The following is a 13,072-nucleotide window of genomic DNA, read 5'->3' as shown; positions in this document are numbered from 1 at the left end:
AGAGCACCTTGTTTTTCTCGGCTCTGTCTGTGGGTGCAGTGAGGCTTGTGGAATGACTCTCTCCCAAAGCATACAGACAGTGAACTGAGTGTGCAGACCAGGAGGGGGTGGTGGGGGGTTCCAGGGTCAGACCAATCGGCACAAACAGAAGCCTGTGAGGCTGCCCGCCATGCCAGCCGATTGCTGCAAAACAAATTTTCCTTTGCTTGAAAGGGACTCTTTGAGCTTGTGGAGCCTACTTTGTCAACAGACAGGTAACAAGGAATAGCAATATGAACCATTAAAATATGTTATATCTACATTGCATTTTTCTGTAAATTTACAAATTGAAAAAAAAAATGTGGCTTACTTAATCTCATTTGACACAAGGGTAAAAAAAAAATACTGTACTGTAACATTGTTTCCAGCATCCATTAAAAATGGTGAAAGCGAACAAACAAACAGAGAAAAAAAAACAGCAAACAAGTTGCACATTTGAAATGAGGGGAGTGCTCTATCTGCCCTCTGTGTGTCTAGCAGGAGGAGGTGGAGTGAAGTCCCCAGCTGAAGTCCCTCCTCTGACTCCAGCTCTCTGCAGTCACACTGACCACCAGAGAAGAGCAACATGGAGAAGCTGCACGGCGTGAGCTGGTCATCGGTGCTGGTGCTATGTGGCCTGCTGCCTCTGATTGCCCAGGCAGGGAGAGAGATGCCCAAGCTCTCCAACAAGAAGCTGTGCGCAGATGCTGAGTGCAGTCGTGAGTTTGACCCTTTTAAAACAATTGGTTGTTACAAAGAAATCCAGTAAGCTGCGTAGCCTACTTTACAGTGCTGCCTATACCAGCCATACAAGTCAATGCACATTATGGAATTCAAATAATCAAGTAGTGCCTTAAAGGCTGCAACTGTCTGAGTGCCGTGCATGAAAAAAGAGCTACCAAATATAGTTTGTCAAATATTGTTAGTCAGCTATTTTCTCACTTTTGAGAAAATGAATGATGTAAATCTGAATGAATACATAAACAGTGTCTGTTTCTAGATCCCGTCCTCATTGCTCGGGCCCTGCAAGATTATTATCCGCAAGACTGCCGCTTCATCCCTCTCCGCCAGGGCCAGTTAGTTTATGTGTATGCCATGCTGAAGGACCAGGGTAACCTCTTCTGGGCAGGCAGTGTAAGTGACCAAACAAACTGGATGATGGATGAGCTGTTTTTATGTGATGATGAATGCCACATGTGATAGGCTACTGCAGTGGGTCGTGATATATGTTTATGTTTAAATGTTATACTGACATGATGTTGCTTGCAGTGCCTGTGCTTTTCAAGACAGCAATAGTTGAGTAGGCTATTAGAGAGAGTTGACTTGTTTGCTTGTCCCCCCCCCCCCCCACCAAAACCATTTGCTGAAACTGGTATGTCATTCAATTACTCAGGTTCAAGGTACCTACTATGGAGAGCAAGAGGCGCGTCTTGGACATTTCCCAAGCAGTGTTGTTGAAGAAACCCATGCCTTGATGCCAGCAGAGGTCGAGGTTAAAACGGACGTGAGTAGACTTGAAGTTTTTGAGTTTTTGAATCCGTGGGCCTAGGTGTTGTTAATCGATGACTAAAGCAATTGTTTTTTTTGTTATTGTTTTCAGAAATGGGACTTCTACTGTTACTGAATAGGCCACGTTTCTGGTTAAAGCCCAAAAACGATTAGCACATGGATGACCCGCGACTCTCTTTTCTAAGCACTGCTACTGCCACGAGTCAAAAAATGACCTCGTGTTTTGGACACCTAATGAACTCCTTCGTGAGCTGCCTAGGCTGCTATGTGGTGTAACTAAGCAAACACACAAACATATCCAGTTCTTATTTATCGATGCTGTAGACACCGTTTAGCCTATGCTTTGGGCAGATGTCTGATGTTCAATAAAGATAAACAAAGCTGCTTCGAATTGTGTCGTTTTTCATTGCGTAATGCGCAATGGCGCGCATCGCGTTTGTATTCCACATGGTTTTATTCTAACGGTCATCATTTCTCTTGCACACTGTAGCGTCAGTAGAATTTCAGGGTATGCATTTTTAATTCAGTATACCTTTCAATCCTAATTTAGCCTGCAGGTAGACCCGGAGAGGGATCTCTTTGAGGGTAAAAAAAAAAACGTAACCATGGTGAAGTGTCAACAAAGTAGGATGGCATTCAGATGTCATCAAAAGTAGAACCATTCAGCTAATGGATAGAACACAGAGAAGCTCTTTCAGAGTTCTATGGACAGCACTTTGCACAGTAAAAAAAAAAAGGTGGACAATCAAGTGGACAACCTCGTGAGGACACCATTATTGTTTTAGGTGAATCAGCAGGTAAGTAGGTCAGTGTGATCAGAGCTTTCAATCCTTATTCAGGCGAATTTAGTGTGTCTGTAATAATATGGGATGGACTTTTTTTAGTTTCTTACACATGGATAGTACATGGACAAAGAAAGCACCACCTTTCCACTATATGCTCCGCGCCTCTGGCCAGAGTGAGGTTTGGCATGACTCATTTAAAGATGCCAAGCTACGTCAATTTGGATGGCGTTGCTCCACCAATGAAAACGCCTATACCACTGCCACCTTGATTGGCAATTGGTCTGAGAAACGGTTTGACATGCGTTACTCTACAAAAGCACGCCGGCCTCTGCCCTCTCAGGTGAGCTCTGATGTTTGTCCTCATTTTCATGATCTGGAACAGACACCAAATATTTGATAGATTTTGTCAAGATTTTTGCATTTACCAGGTGACCTGTCATTTATGCATAATTGCGGTGTCTGATCATTTTCTTTACCTCTCAGTTTTCGGACTACTTTGAAACAAGTTATAGCTCAACCTACAATAAAGAGGAGAAAAGACCCACTGAGATCCGTAAGTCTGTTGCTCCTCTTTCCTCTTTCATTTAATAAATAAAATAAAATAGCCATTTCCATATGCCTATATCCTATATTTTGATCATCCAAACATTCGGAAAGTTATAGCGCCACCAACAACTCTCAACTCATCAAGTGTGTTATTTATCTCATTCTGAAGCTCGTGTGAAGGAGCCTAGAAGCTTTCCTGGACATCAGCCTGAGTTGGATCCTCCGCACACTAAGTGTGTAGCAAACTCCAGCTACAGACAGGACTTCACAGTCCATGGACGAGAGAACAGAAAGAGTGGTGAAACCTCACAATTCCCACAGGACTCCACCGCCTCCCAGCACCAGTAGGATAGCCCCCCTGGCCTTAAATACAGCAAACGCAATCGTTTTTATTTGGGTTGTTTTATTTCCTTTGTCTTTCCTTGAATATGGAACCTGCTGAAGTGCAACATTTTGGATGGTCAGAATGAAAGCGAGTCTATATAAGACTTTTAAACCAACTCCCCACACCTCTGATACCTCTCCTGTGGGGTTTAGCGACTTGTTTTGAGCCTACTATGGCATCAAAAGCAGAATATTGCCCTCCAAGTCGTGCTCCTCTATATGTAAAGTCACAGATTGTTCTTTGTACTGCTAACTGAGAGAGCAGTATTCACTTGTTTTGTTTTTTTTAGGTGTCTTTGGGGTGTTATTGTTTTTTCTCCCCCAGTTGACTCATTAGGTCCATATAGCTAAACTCCACTGGAATGCCATTACTGCTTATCTAATCAGTGTTTTCATTGTTCATCTCTTTAGAGTCTAGATAAGAAGCTTTAGGGAATGAGGCATAATCTCCCCTGTCAATACAATACAACACACACACACACACACACACACACACACACAGAGAGAGAGGGAGACAGACAGAGAGAGAGAGAGAGAAAGAGAGAGAATGGAAGCGTCCTGTTGGAAATTAAATTAGTTCTAATAAAACAATCCATGTGCTGCAATGATTCCAATGACTTCTTTGCTGCATAAAGACTGACTAGTTTAATGAAATCACATCACACATGAGAGCCTCTCCAATGCTTTCAAATAGTGAGACTTTTTTTTATTATGCATGGATAGTAGTTACACACTCATAATTACTGTTAATAGTTAATATTATAAATGTAGGAATGTTTCAGCAAGCAGAATGAAAGACAAGAGAACAACCCCTCAGCTGAATGTCAAAAAAGATGTACAGTAGATCTTAAGGGTTAAGTGTGTATTGGCTTTTCTTTCATCAACCAATATTAGTTTTTTTGTAAATGTATGAATGTTATATAAATATATGTCAGTAATAATACATTTGAAATTTGCAATTTAGGACAATTGAATGAGACTGAATAAAATGTGGACAATCTTGGCGATGTTATTTATGTCTTTTTGAAGACATTGAGTGTGCGTAAAATAAGGATTTTAAAACACAAACAAACAAAGAAAGAAAGTAACAGACAAACACACACACACCACATTTTTTTTTTTAACTTTGAAGTCAGCATCCCAACCTTACACTTACTTAAGCACCCTTTCAATGGACTCAATCATTTTTCTCTGCCCCAAAGGTGTTCCAAGAAGATCCAAAGATCATCCAAACCAGCAATCTTCAGTCCATATCATTTTAGACACAGTGATAGACACTTTCCCTTTACATGTCACCTTTACAGAATCTTCAGGAACTGTAATTGGAGGTGCGTAACTTTTTAATCAGTAATACTGTAAGTAGTAGCTTTCCGTTCTGGTATCCCAGCCTGATAACTGACATAGAGGAGGACTCGTGCATTTAATGGACGCAGTGAGACAAGTGATAGAGTAAGCACTTGTCAATAATTAGATAATTATTCATATATGTAGTTCGATATTGAGATGCTGCTGGTTAAACTCAGAATGAACAATAGCAGTCAACCTTAACTAGCTTTATATTGATTCATATTGAACAATTAGGTCCTGTTCTCATCGTTGCCGTAGGCTACTTCCACAGCAGGTGAAAGCTGTGTTGTGTCACTTGGGCCATAAAAGTTCACCATTATCTCACCCTTCAGCTCACCTTTTCATGCCTAACACATCCCTCAGCATGACATCATGTCTGTCCTCCTCTGTCCAATGCTCCCTAATGCCCGGTAAACTCTCACCACGAATTTCAGTCGAGGTACGGGCACTGCATTTTTAGGAAGATGTTCAAATGTTTACCTCACATGAAATAAAAAGGAAAATGTGACCAAAATTAAGGTAATTCATGAGATTGGGGTAGCCATGTTTACAGTCCTTGAGGCTTTGAGAATTTGTCTTTAAAAAAAAGTCTCCTGGGAGACAGGACTTTTGGTTTTGTGGTCCAATAGGTCTTGATTTCAGACTTGGTGGACAGATAAAGTAGGCCTGCATTTCCCTATTTTTTTGGCAACCAGCTATAGGCTCTCTATACCTACATGTAAATATGAGAAAAGGGTGATGGGCATGTTAGGGCGCCGAGATGGGCAGAGCTCAGTGGCTGGCGAAGCAGGAGAGCTGGTGGCTCTACTTCTGCTGCACAGCAGGCTTCTCGTCACGTGTGATGGGGATGCTCCGCTCTGGGGCATCAGAAACCTTGCGCGGTCCGATTACGGTGAGGACACCGTCCGTGGACAGGGAGGAGGTGATGCTGGTTGGGTCCACGCCACCTGGGAGTTTGTATTTTCTCTGGAACTCTCGTGACACAAAGCCATGGTCGTCCTAAACACAAGAGACAACATTTTTCACTCTCAGGAATTCTGTAAATGTCCGATATTGTACACACTGTACATAGGTGTCATGTCACAGTGTGATGCTGGGGACTGGTGAATTTGTCACCTGACGTTCTTCGTGTTTGGCATGGATCTCAATGAAATCTCCATTAATCTTCACTGCCAGCTCATCAGGGGAGAAGTGCTTCACATCAAGGCTAACTGTGAAGCGATCCTTCTCCATCCGCATCTGGAAACATGAAATATCACACCATAATAACCCATGTCAGATTTTCCCAACCCAACAGACAATGCATAATGAACTTTTCAAACTTAGCACCTCCTGGTGGTGCTGTATAGGGTGCCACCACACCACACCTTTTTCAAGTATGAAGTAGAGGAAGTCAGCAGTGGTGACTGAAAGCCCCTGATAAGGGAACAAATATAACTGTGAAGGGAAAGTTACAGGCCACAGGGATTTTATTGTTTGAAAGTATTGACAAATGTCTGAAGCATTAGACACTTTGTAGTTTGTACTGATTGTATGCTGTTTGCATGCAACACATGCAAAAGTTCCTAGATGTTGTGTGCCACAAACTATGGGCTCCATGCATAATATTATGAGCATATGTCCAAATCATGCTTGTCATGTAGGGATCATGACATGCTTTAAATAGCTCATCGGTGTCATCATTGTTTTGAGTGTGCAGCTGAACAATGTCCATGTGTTCCATGGCTTAAAATGATATAAAAATAGCCACTCCAATCTCTATGTACACAGAGATGAGAAAGTCCCATGTGAGACTGTTAGGGAATACAGCAATAACATACTGATATACCATGGAAAAGCAGCTGAACAAACATTCTTTTTTTTTTTACTTAGAATACCATAATATGATACTTTAATAACTCATCACATACTATAAATGAAATGTGCTCACAATTGACAGCTGGAATCTGTATTTGATCATTATATTCTCATATTTCATAATAGTATATTAACATTATATGAGGTTTATCGTCATCTCAGAATATCAGTCTGCCTACCATTAACCGCCATCTCAAAATATCAGTCTGTCTACCGTTTGCCATCATCTCAAAATATCAGTCTGTCTACCGTTCACCGTCATCTCAGAATATCAGTGTGTCTGAAGCACTGAGGCATCGTATTGGTATCAAGTATCAGGCCGAAGGAGCTACTGCCTGGACCTGCAGCTCACCTCAGAGTGTCCACTCTCCAGCCAGCTGGGCCAGCGGGGGACAGCGACGCGGGGGTAGTAGAGGGAGGGGATGGGAGGCAGCACGTCGCTCTCGGTGATGTGCTCCCCAAAGTGCTGGTCGAAGATACGGCTGGGGAGGAACGAGGGGAGGAAGCGGCGGAACCAGGGCTGCTGGATAGTCACGTCCATGGTGCTCCAGGAGGTGCGAAGGAAGCCACTGCCCTCAAGCCACTCGGAATCTGTTTTTTGTCCCGACAGCCAGCTTATATACTCTGCCACTGCCAGGCCCTGCCAGCCCGCTGACGACGGTTCTGGAACAATGATGTAAACTGTTTTGCCCCCTCTCTCGCTCTCTATCTCTCTTTCTCTCTCTCTCTCTCTCTCTCTCTCTCTCTCTCTCTCTCTCTCTCTCTCTCTCTCTCTCTCTCTCTCTCTCTCTCTCTCTCCCACTCGATCCCTCCTACTGTCCCCCCCTGCTTGGTCTTTCTCGCTCCCTTCACCCTTCTCCAAAGAGCATTTCTTTAAACCGGTAGTCTGATTTCATTCACACAGATACTACCTGGATTATCACTTCAGCTTTCAATGGTCCTGATGTGCCTCGTGTTCACACCCCTGGAAAACATTCTGTCTGGGTCGGCAGGGCACAATTTGCCAGTAACCTCTGATCTTGGCGTTTTCCCATATCCCCCCCTGACTCACTCCAAGGACACGGTGCCAAGATGGATTAGAATGCCTAGACTCTAATGTGCCAGTGCAAATTTGGGCATTGGCTCTTCTCAGGATTTGGTCTCCCGACACAAGAGCCTGAGGGAGATTGGCCAACTATGCCTTTAGTGGGCCAGCTCTGGATTATATATGGATCTTCTTGCAGAATGCAGAGTCATTCAGTCTCAGAGGGAATTCTACCTCTATGTCTTTCTACGTCTTCCAAAACAGTCAGAGTGTGCTGGTTTTCAGGATATCTTTTTTTGTGGCATGTTCATTGTAATGACAAAAAAATTAGTATAATGAGTATAAGGTCCTTTTTTCCTATAACCGCCCATGAAACTCATAAGACTCACTTAACACATTATATTTGATATATGATGTCCTATGATGTCCTAAATATAGTGGCATTATCTTAGATTCAGGTGATAATACATGTCAGGTCACGAAAAAAAAACCCCTCAACTTTATTTCTACAATGGCCCTAGTGCATTGTATTTCCCCACAATTAACCCCCTCTCCTGAGACTACAGAGGGGGTCTGCCACAAGCTATTTCTAGCCAGGTTTATCACCCTCCTCGCTCGGGCATAACTGTGCAGACTCTCTCTCCCCATCCTTCATTGCCTGCCACTCTCCTGTCGTTCCCCTTCGTCTACCACCTTCTCCTGGGAAGCTGGGAATCAACTGGAAACTCTTACTCACAAGCTGCTAAGTTCAGGATACAGCCATGGCCGAGCGCACTGTCCCTCACGCTTACCCGATGAGCATGGAGTATGAGATGAGCAACCCCAGCCGGATGTATGATCAGAACTTTGCTGAGGGTAAGAAGCTCTGGATAGTGACTTATCAAAATATCCTGTTTTGTCTTTGCTGTGATCCATGGTCATTTGGATTCAATAGATAAATAGACGATTTCAGCAATATAAATTATGGGTTACAGTGCCAGAGAAGTCATGTAATAATGCTAAATTATTTTGTCTTGCATGGTCCTGCTCCTGGTCTCTGAAGGTCATTTTTTATGTGTTGTCTATACCTCATAAAAGCTGCCTTACTGTGAAATCCTATTGATACAGTTGCTAAATGCAATGGTAGCCAGTGTCATGATACAATAATTGTGGTTTCAACTTGCTTTGCAATTCCCCTGACTTCATTTCATTTTAGTGAAATGTTAGTCCACTGGCATGGCTTATATTTAGAATGCCACACATGACAGAGCTGGCAGTGCAACCACTTAAAAATAAACTGTTGCCAAGAGGGATATTAACCAGGCCTATCAAACACTCAACACTGTTGGGTATAATGTTATACAAAATCACCAGTGCAAACCATCAGTATCAAAATAAATCCAGATAGCCTACTTCTCCTAGATACAGAGTAAAATTAAAATAGCAACATTATAAAGGAAGTCTGACACTCTTGCAGTATGACTTCCATATTCCTCTCCTATGACTGCTGGCAGAGACAGGTTTCTATTTAGAGATTTGTTGGGGTGAGTAAGCGGACAGTGTGTGTGTAAACATTAGTTCAGTGATGCAGCTTCTCCTGCCTGTTAATAGTTGAACACAGGTTAATGTAAATCCAGAAAGTAGGCCTATCACAGAAGAGTAGCCTAAAACTTCAAGCAAGTCATTCACCACACATGCCTGGTCTGATTCCAGACCTGTGTGTTTTTGTGTAATGTTTCTCATCACATATCTCTGTCCACTACAGCCCTGACTCCTCAGGATCTTCTTACACCAGTGCTGTATCATGGTTACTACATCCGCCCGCGCATCAATAAACAGCTCGAGCGGGGCTTCTCGCATGTGGACTGTGAGGACGACTGGTATCGTGTGCTGCTGGACGTCTGCCAATTCACGCCGGACGAGCTGAACGTGCGCACGGTGGACAACCTGCTGGAGGTCAGCGGGCGTCACTCGCAGCGGGTCGACCAGCACGGATTCGTCAGCAGGGAGTTCACGCGCACTTATATACTTCCCATGGGAGTAGACCCACTGCTTGTGCAAGTGTCACTTTCGCACGATGGCATTCTGTGCATTGAGGCACCACGAAAAACAGATGGCATCGAACCTGTGGTCAACCAGATCCAGATAAAAAAGGACAAGAAAGGAACCAAGAGTTCCTAATGTGGATAGGACTTGTTCATGTTCATTTTTGTCTCACTTTAATTATAATGGCAAGGAAGATTGGTGAAATAGGCCATCAGAAAAGGGGGTTAAGATAACTGTTTTCAATTCAGTTAAATTAAATTCAGCTGACATGTCAATGTCAATGTCAAATGCCATGTCAAACAGACATATCCTTTCTTTTTTTTACACTGGATTATCTCTGCTTATGTATGAGATGTTTGATTAAAATCTCTCCATGTTTTATTTTGAATTGTATTCTATGAAATATTATAGTACTGTAGGTCTATATGGGCCTAGCCACTTTGAATAGTTTCTTTCACCAACCCACTCAGAAACTAAATGAGCAGAGCACAGTTCCTTACAATGCAAAGGATGTTTAGAGCATCAGTTATCTTCAGTTTATGGCAGTGGTGAAGTACTGTAGGCATTAACCAAAGCATGACATTCAACAATAAACAAACAAATAGGCCTAAGGGTTACTGAGCAAGTATCAGCTTGCTTTTCAGGCTAAACCATCTGAAAATACAAGAATATAACAGTCACAAGTATGGGCATATTGGCTAACAACAATGATAGGCTATTTTTAGATGGCACATTCCAGTTTTCAGAGATCAGATGTTTAGGGCCTTTTACACTGTCACCTTTAGGGGGCGTGGTCCACCTTTTTGGTGAGGGTACAAAGGTAGCAGTCCGCTATCCACCTGTGCGTCCCCAGTAACTCGAACAAGGAAATAGCAAACTAACAGAAACATGTGTGATATGCGATGGTATGAAGTAGGCCTACAATGGGAAATAAAGTAACAAGAACCTTCGATAAGTAAGTATCAACACCTAGGATTTTAACAATTAATGTTTTTGTCAACATTCAAACTTACTCGCAAATGGCCGACTTGTTGTTTATTGTGAAGGTTTGCGTTTCTTAGACTTTTGAGGAAATCTATAACGCAAAGCCTTTTCATAACTTCTTTCTGCTCAAGAGACGGACCTCCTAGTTACAGTTATTTTTAATGGTGGTCTCAAATTGTTAGCCTACCTATAATCACAGATCTAGGTGTAAATAAATCCATGGACGCAGTGGACGCTCACTATACCGCTCTCATTTAGTCCAAAAACATGAACGTTTTGGCTACCTGTTTTTGCTGCATTGCTTTATGGGGTATCTGTGGGCATAGTGACAAGTAGACCTACCCGATTTATGGAGGTGGGTTTCACCTCTATAATTGAAAAAGGTGGGTTTCACCTCCATAAATTGGTTTGGTTGGGGTGTGGATCGTTACCCTTATTGAGTTCATGTCAACACAGGCCCTAAGTCACCCCTGAAACTAATACAAGGAATGTAGGCTAGTGTCTTTTTTTTTTTTTTTAAGTAAGTAGATTAGACATGGGTGTTTGTTTCTTTCATTTATTAGGCTACTGGTTGTAAAGTATTTTGTTTCTTTTAACCAGGTGGGGTGTTGATACAAAGAAGCTTAAGCTACGGCGCAAAAAGAGGAAAGGTATGTGAATCACATCCTCTTTTTGGAGCATGATAGACTATGCCACCAGCAAACACTGACCCAGCTGTTTCAAACCTGTTCCTTTAAAACTCGTCTTGTATTTCACTGTAGCCTAATTATTTACAACTATAAGGAAGAATTTGATAAAATAGTTAAAATATTTTCTGGGATATTATTAGGCCTATGTTCTTATCAAACCAATGGGTTAATTCTTAACCAAGGGTTGCGATGAATGTATGTGCCATGCTATTAATTTAGAGCCTATCAGTATAGCTGCACTTGCCCTTCCACTGTCAAACTTGATTTCTTTATTGACTTTTTCTGGTGCTCATTGGTGCTCATTGAATCATCATTGAATGACTTTCTGATTAACCACTGATTGATCTTTCTGTTTTTATTTGGTCAGATGAACAGCCAACTCCTCAGCAGGTATGTTATACATAATTGTCAAAAGCTCAAAAGTGCTGGTCATATATAGCCTAGTGGCCTGTTGCATGTCGGCGTCAAAGTAAAGTTATTATCTCAACCCTCTGCAGACAGTAGATGCCCATCTGTATGACACTGTGCCAGACGAGCCTATTTATGCGAAGGTGAACAAGAAGAAACGACAGCCAGAGGAGGAGCTGCACTATGCAGAAATCCAGGTGGTGCAGTCAGGACAAATGGCCAGCAGAGAGAGACAGAGGCCACCTCCTGTCATCACCACTGAGTACGCCTCTTTAGGCTTCAACACCACAGCACACACAAAGGCCCCGGTGTCTGCCGGTGCCAGTTCCAGGGACGCTGCAGAGATTCTCATCCCTCCTGGAGCTCTGCAGAGACCAAAATCGAAATCACACTCAAAGAGGGGTCCTGGTGCTGATGATTGGAAGGCTGTGTTAGTTTGATTGTCTTTCTTTCTTTCTTTCTTTCTTTCTTTTTTTTTTTTTTTTTTTTAAATAAAAGGCCTTTAAAAAATGTTTGGACGAGATGAAGCGGACTGGAATTTGGTAATGATAAAGCCTGTTTATTTTTTTGTTGTTGATAAAAGTGATGATTATTTTGATCAAATAGGCCTATGTTTGTCTTTATTTTGTACATGCAAGTAGGCTATAATAGGTTAGCTATAGAAGATTTACATGGGCAGACATATCTGGACATTTATTTAGCCTACCCCAATGAGATGAGCAGCTGCAGATTCGAGAGAACTAAAATCTTTGTTGGGAACCTTTGCTTGGAACCTAGACTAGACTTCTAGAATCTTCTCAATCACAGCAGTACACATTCTATGCAGTTACTATGGTAACAAAGTAACAATACCACGTGCTGCAACTGTGTGGGCCTGATTGAAAGGGAAAGCTTTTGTGTTCTTCTGAAGCCCCCTTAAGATTTCTGTTTTTGCCCGTGGGACAATGTTTTGGGTTAGGTAAGCATATTTTTATTGAATTGTTTCTTGACTTACAACTGATCTGTTGGCAGAATGCAGTGATGACTCGCTAATGTTAGCTGTTCTTATGCAGGGTTGCAAACAACCTCCTAAAATAACTTTCCTTTTGTCCCTGAAGTCGTTAGTCGCGGTGTTAGCTGCTTAGCTAGCATAGCTTGCTTATTCTAATGGGCAACGTCTATAACATGAAACAACATTTGAGATATATATTTCACTTTTAAGTCTCAGCTACATTCCTTATCAATCGAATACTGAATGAAAGTCCCACCCTAACGTTAACCTGTCACGTCTGTGTGACGTTTGCCCATAGCTTGTTGTAAAGCTGTCATCGTTTTTGACATTCATTCATGAAAGCCAGCGGCGTCACCAGACCTTAGGGGAGGAGAGGGAATTGTGTTTCGTGGTTCTTGATCTCATGAACCTGCAAATTTGTAAATGATCACCAACAGAATATGATGACATTGTCCTCCTGAAGGCCACCGAAGAGGCTGTGTTCAGATATGGCCTCGACTGTACC

At 42.3% G+C, this 13,072-nt stretch overlaps 5 protein-coding genes across 6 annotated transcripts; 4 read left to right on the top strand and 1 right to left on the bottom strand.

The window, feature by feature from the left end:
• The first annotated feature begins 151 nt into the window (after positions 1 to 151).
• mia (MIA SH3 domain containing) lies at positions 152 to 1,912 on the top strand. Its single transcript, XM_062536109.1, has 5 exons — positions 152 to 254; positions 523 to 737; positions 1,019 to 1,152; positions 1,412 to 1,522; positions 1,619 to 1,912. The coding sequence occupies exons 2-5, from the start codon at positions 605 to 607 to the stop codon at positions 1,640 to 1,642; spliced, it is 402 nt and encodes a 133-aa protein (XP_062392093.1). The 5' UTR covers positions 152 to 254; positions 523 to 604; the 3' UTR covers positions 1,643 to 1,912.
• Positions 1,913 to 2,233: 321 nt separating this feature from the next.
• cfap68 (cilia and flagella associated protein 68) lies at positions 2,234 to 3,369 on the top strand. 2 transcript variants are annotated; one of them, XM_062536105.1, is made up of 4 exons: positions 2,234 to 2,324; positions 2,412 to 2,652; positions 2,796 to 2,865; positions 3,028 to 3,369. In XM_062536105.1, exons 2-4 carry the CDS (start codon positions 2,422 to 2,424, stop codon positions 3,204 to 3,206), a joined length of 480 nt encoding a protein of 159 aa, XP_062392089.1. In that variant the 5' UTR covers positions 2,234 to 2,324; positions 2,412 to 2,421; the 3' UTR covers positions 3,207 to 3,369. The 2 variants fall into 2 exon arrangements, with proteins under 2 accessions (XP_062392089.1, XP_062392088.1); XM_062536104.1 differs by having other exon boundaries at positions 2,318 to 2,332.
• A 554-nt stretch (positions 3,370 to 3,923) lies between these two features.
• On the bottom strand, positions 3,924 to 7,052 carry cryabb (crystallin, alpha B, b). The gene is made up of 3 exons (XM_062536102.1): positions 6,799 to 7,052; positions 5,706 to 5,828; positions 3,924 to 5,588 (listed from the first exon to the last, which is right to left on the bottom strand). The coding sequence occupies exons 1-3, from the start codon at positions 6,985 to 6,987 to the stop codon at positions 5,394 to 5,396; spliced, it is 507 nt and encodes a 168-aa protein (XP_062392086.1). The 5' UTR covers positions 6,988 to 7,052; the 3' UTR covers positions 3,924 to 5,393.
• Positions 7,053 to 8,095: 1,043 nt separating this feature from the next.
• Positions 8,096 to 9,883, top strand: hspb2 (heat shock protein, alpha-crystallin-related, b2). Its single transcript, XM_062536101.1, has 2 exons — positions 8,096 to 8,325; positions 9,215 to 9,883. Exons 1-2 carry the CDS (start codon positions 8,232 to 8,234, stop codon positions 9,628 to 9,630), a joined length of 510 nt encoding a protein of 169 aa, XP_062392085.1. The 5' UTR covers positions 8,096 to 8,231; the 3' UTR covers positions 9,631 to 9,883.
• Positions 9,884 to 10,297: 414 nt separating this feature from the next.
• On the top strand, positions 10,298 to 12,056 carry zgc:193711 (uncharacterized protein LOC569781 homolog). Its single transcript, XM_062536108.1, has 4 exons — positions 10,298 to 10,450; positions 11,080 to 11,129; positions 11,536 to 11,558; positions 11,666 to 12,056. The coding sequence occupies exons 1-4, from the start codon at positions 10,419 to 10,421 to the stop codon at positions 12,014 to 12,016; spliced, it is 456 nt and encodes a 151-aa protein (XP_062392092.1). The 5' UTR covers positions 10,298 to 10,418; the 3' UTR covers positions 12,017 to 12,056.
• The last annotated feature ends 1,016 nt before the right edge of the window (positions 12,057 to 13,072 follow it).

Source organism: Sardina pilchardus, chromosome 5 (genome assembly GCF_963854185.1).
Source record: "Sardina pilchardus chromosome 5, fSarPil1.1, whole genome shotgun sequence".
Taxonomy (NCBI): Eukaryota; Metazoa; Chordata; class Actinopteri; order Clupeiformes; family Clupeidae; genus Sardina; species Sardina pilchardus.
The sequence above is the reverse complement of the archived record's forward strand: the minus strand, read 5'-3'. Positions and strand labels throughout refer to the sequence as shown.

Bases quoted from the DNA above. Each gene is read 5' to 3' on its own strand.
- mia (XM_062536109.1), top strand. From the start codon at position 605: ATGGAGAAGCTGCACGGCGTGAGCTGGTCATCGGTGCTGGTGCTATGT. The intron at 1,153-1,411 runs GTAAGTGACCAA...TCAATTACTCAG, and splicing joins ACCTCTTCTGGGCAGGCAGT to GTTCAAGGTACCTACTATGG. The intron at 1,523-1,618 runs GTGAGTAGACTT...TATTGTTTTCAG, and splicing joins AGGTCGAGGTTAAAACGGAC to AAATGGGACTTCTACTGTTA.
- cfap68 (XM_062536105.1), top strand. From the start codon at position 2,422: ATGGATAGTACATGGACAAAGAAAGCACCACCTTTCCACTATATGCTC. The intron at 2,653-2,795 runs GTGAGCTCTGAT...TTTACCTCTCAG, and splicing joins GCCGGCCTCTGCCCTCTCAG to TTTTCGGACTACTTTGAAAC. The intron at 2,866-3,027 runs GTAAGTCTGTTG...CTCATTCTGAAG, and splicing joins GAAAAGACCCACTGAGATCC to CTCGTGTGAAGGAGCCTAGA.
- cryabb (XM_062536102.1), bottom strand. From the start codon at position 6,987: ATGGACGTGACTATCCAGCAGCCCTGGTTCCGCCGCTTCCTCCCCTCG. The intron at 5,829-6,798 runs GTGAGCTGCAGG...TCATGTTTCCAG, and splicing joins TGGAGAGTGGACACTCTGAG to ATGCGGATGGAGAAGGATCG. The intron at 5,589-5,705 runs GTGACAAATTCA...TCTTGTGTTTAG, and splicing joins CCAAACACGAAGAACGTCAG to GACGACCATGGCTTTGTGTC.
- hspb2 (XM_062536101.1), top strand. From the start codon at position 8,232: ATGGCCGAGCGCACTGTCCCTCACGCTTACCCGATGAGCATGGAGTAT. The intron at 8,326-9,214 runs GTAAGAAGCTCT...TGTCCACTACAG, and splicing joins TGATCAGAACTTTGCTGAGG to CCCTGACTCCTCAGGATCTT.
- zgc:193711 (XM_062536108.1), top strand. From the start codon at position 10,419: ATGGGAAATAAAGTAACAAGAACCTTCGATAA. The intron at 10,451-11,079 runs GTAAGTATCAAC...TCTTTTAACCAG, and splicing joins GTAACAAGAACCTTCGATAA to GTGGGGTGTTGATACAAAGA. The intron at 11,130-11,535 runs GTATGTGAATCA...TTATTTGGTCAG, and splicing joins ACGGCGCAAAAAGAGGAAAG to ATGAACAGCCAACTCCTCAG.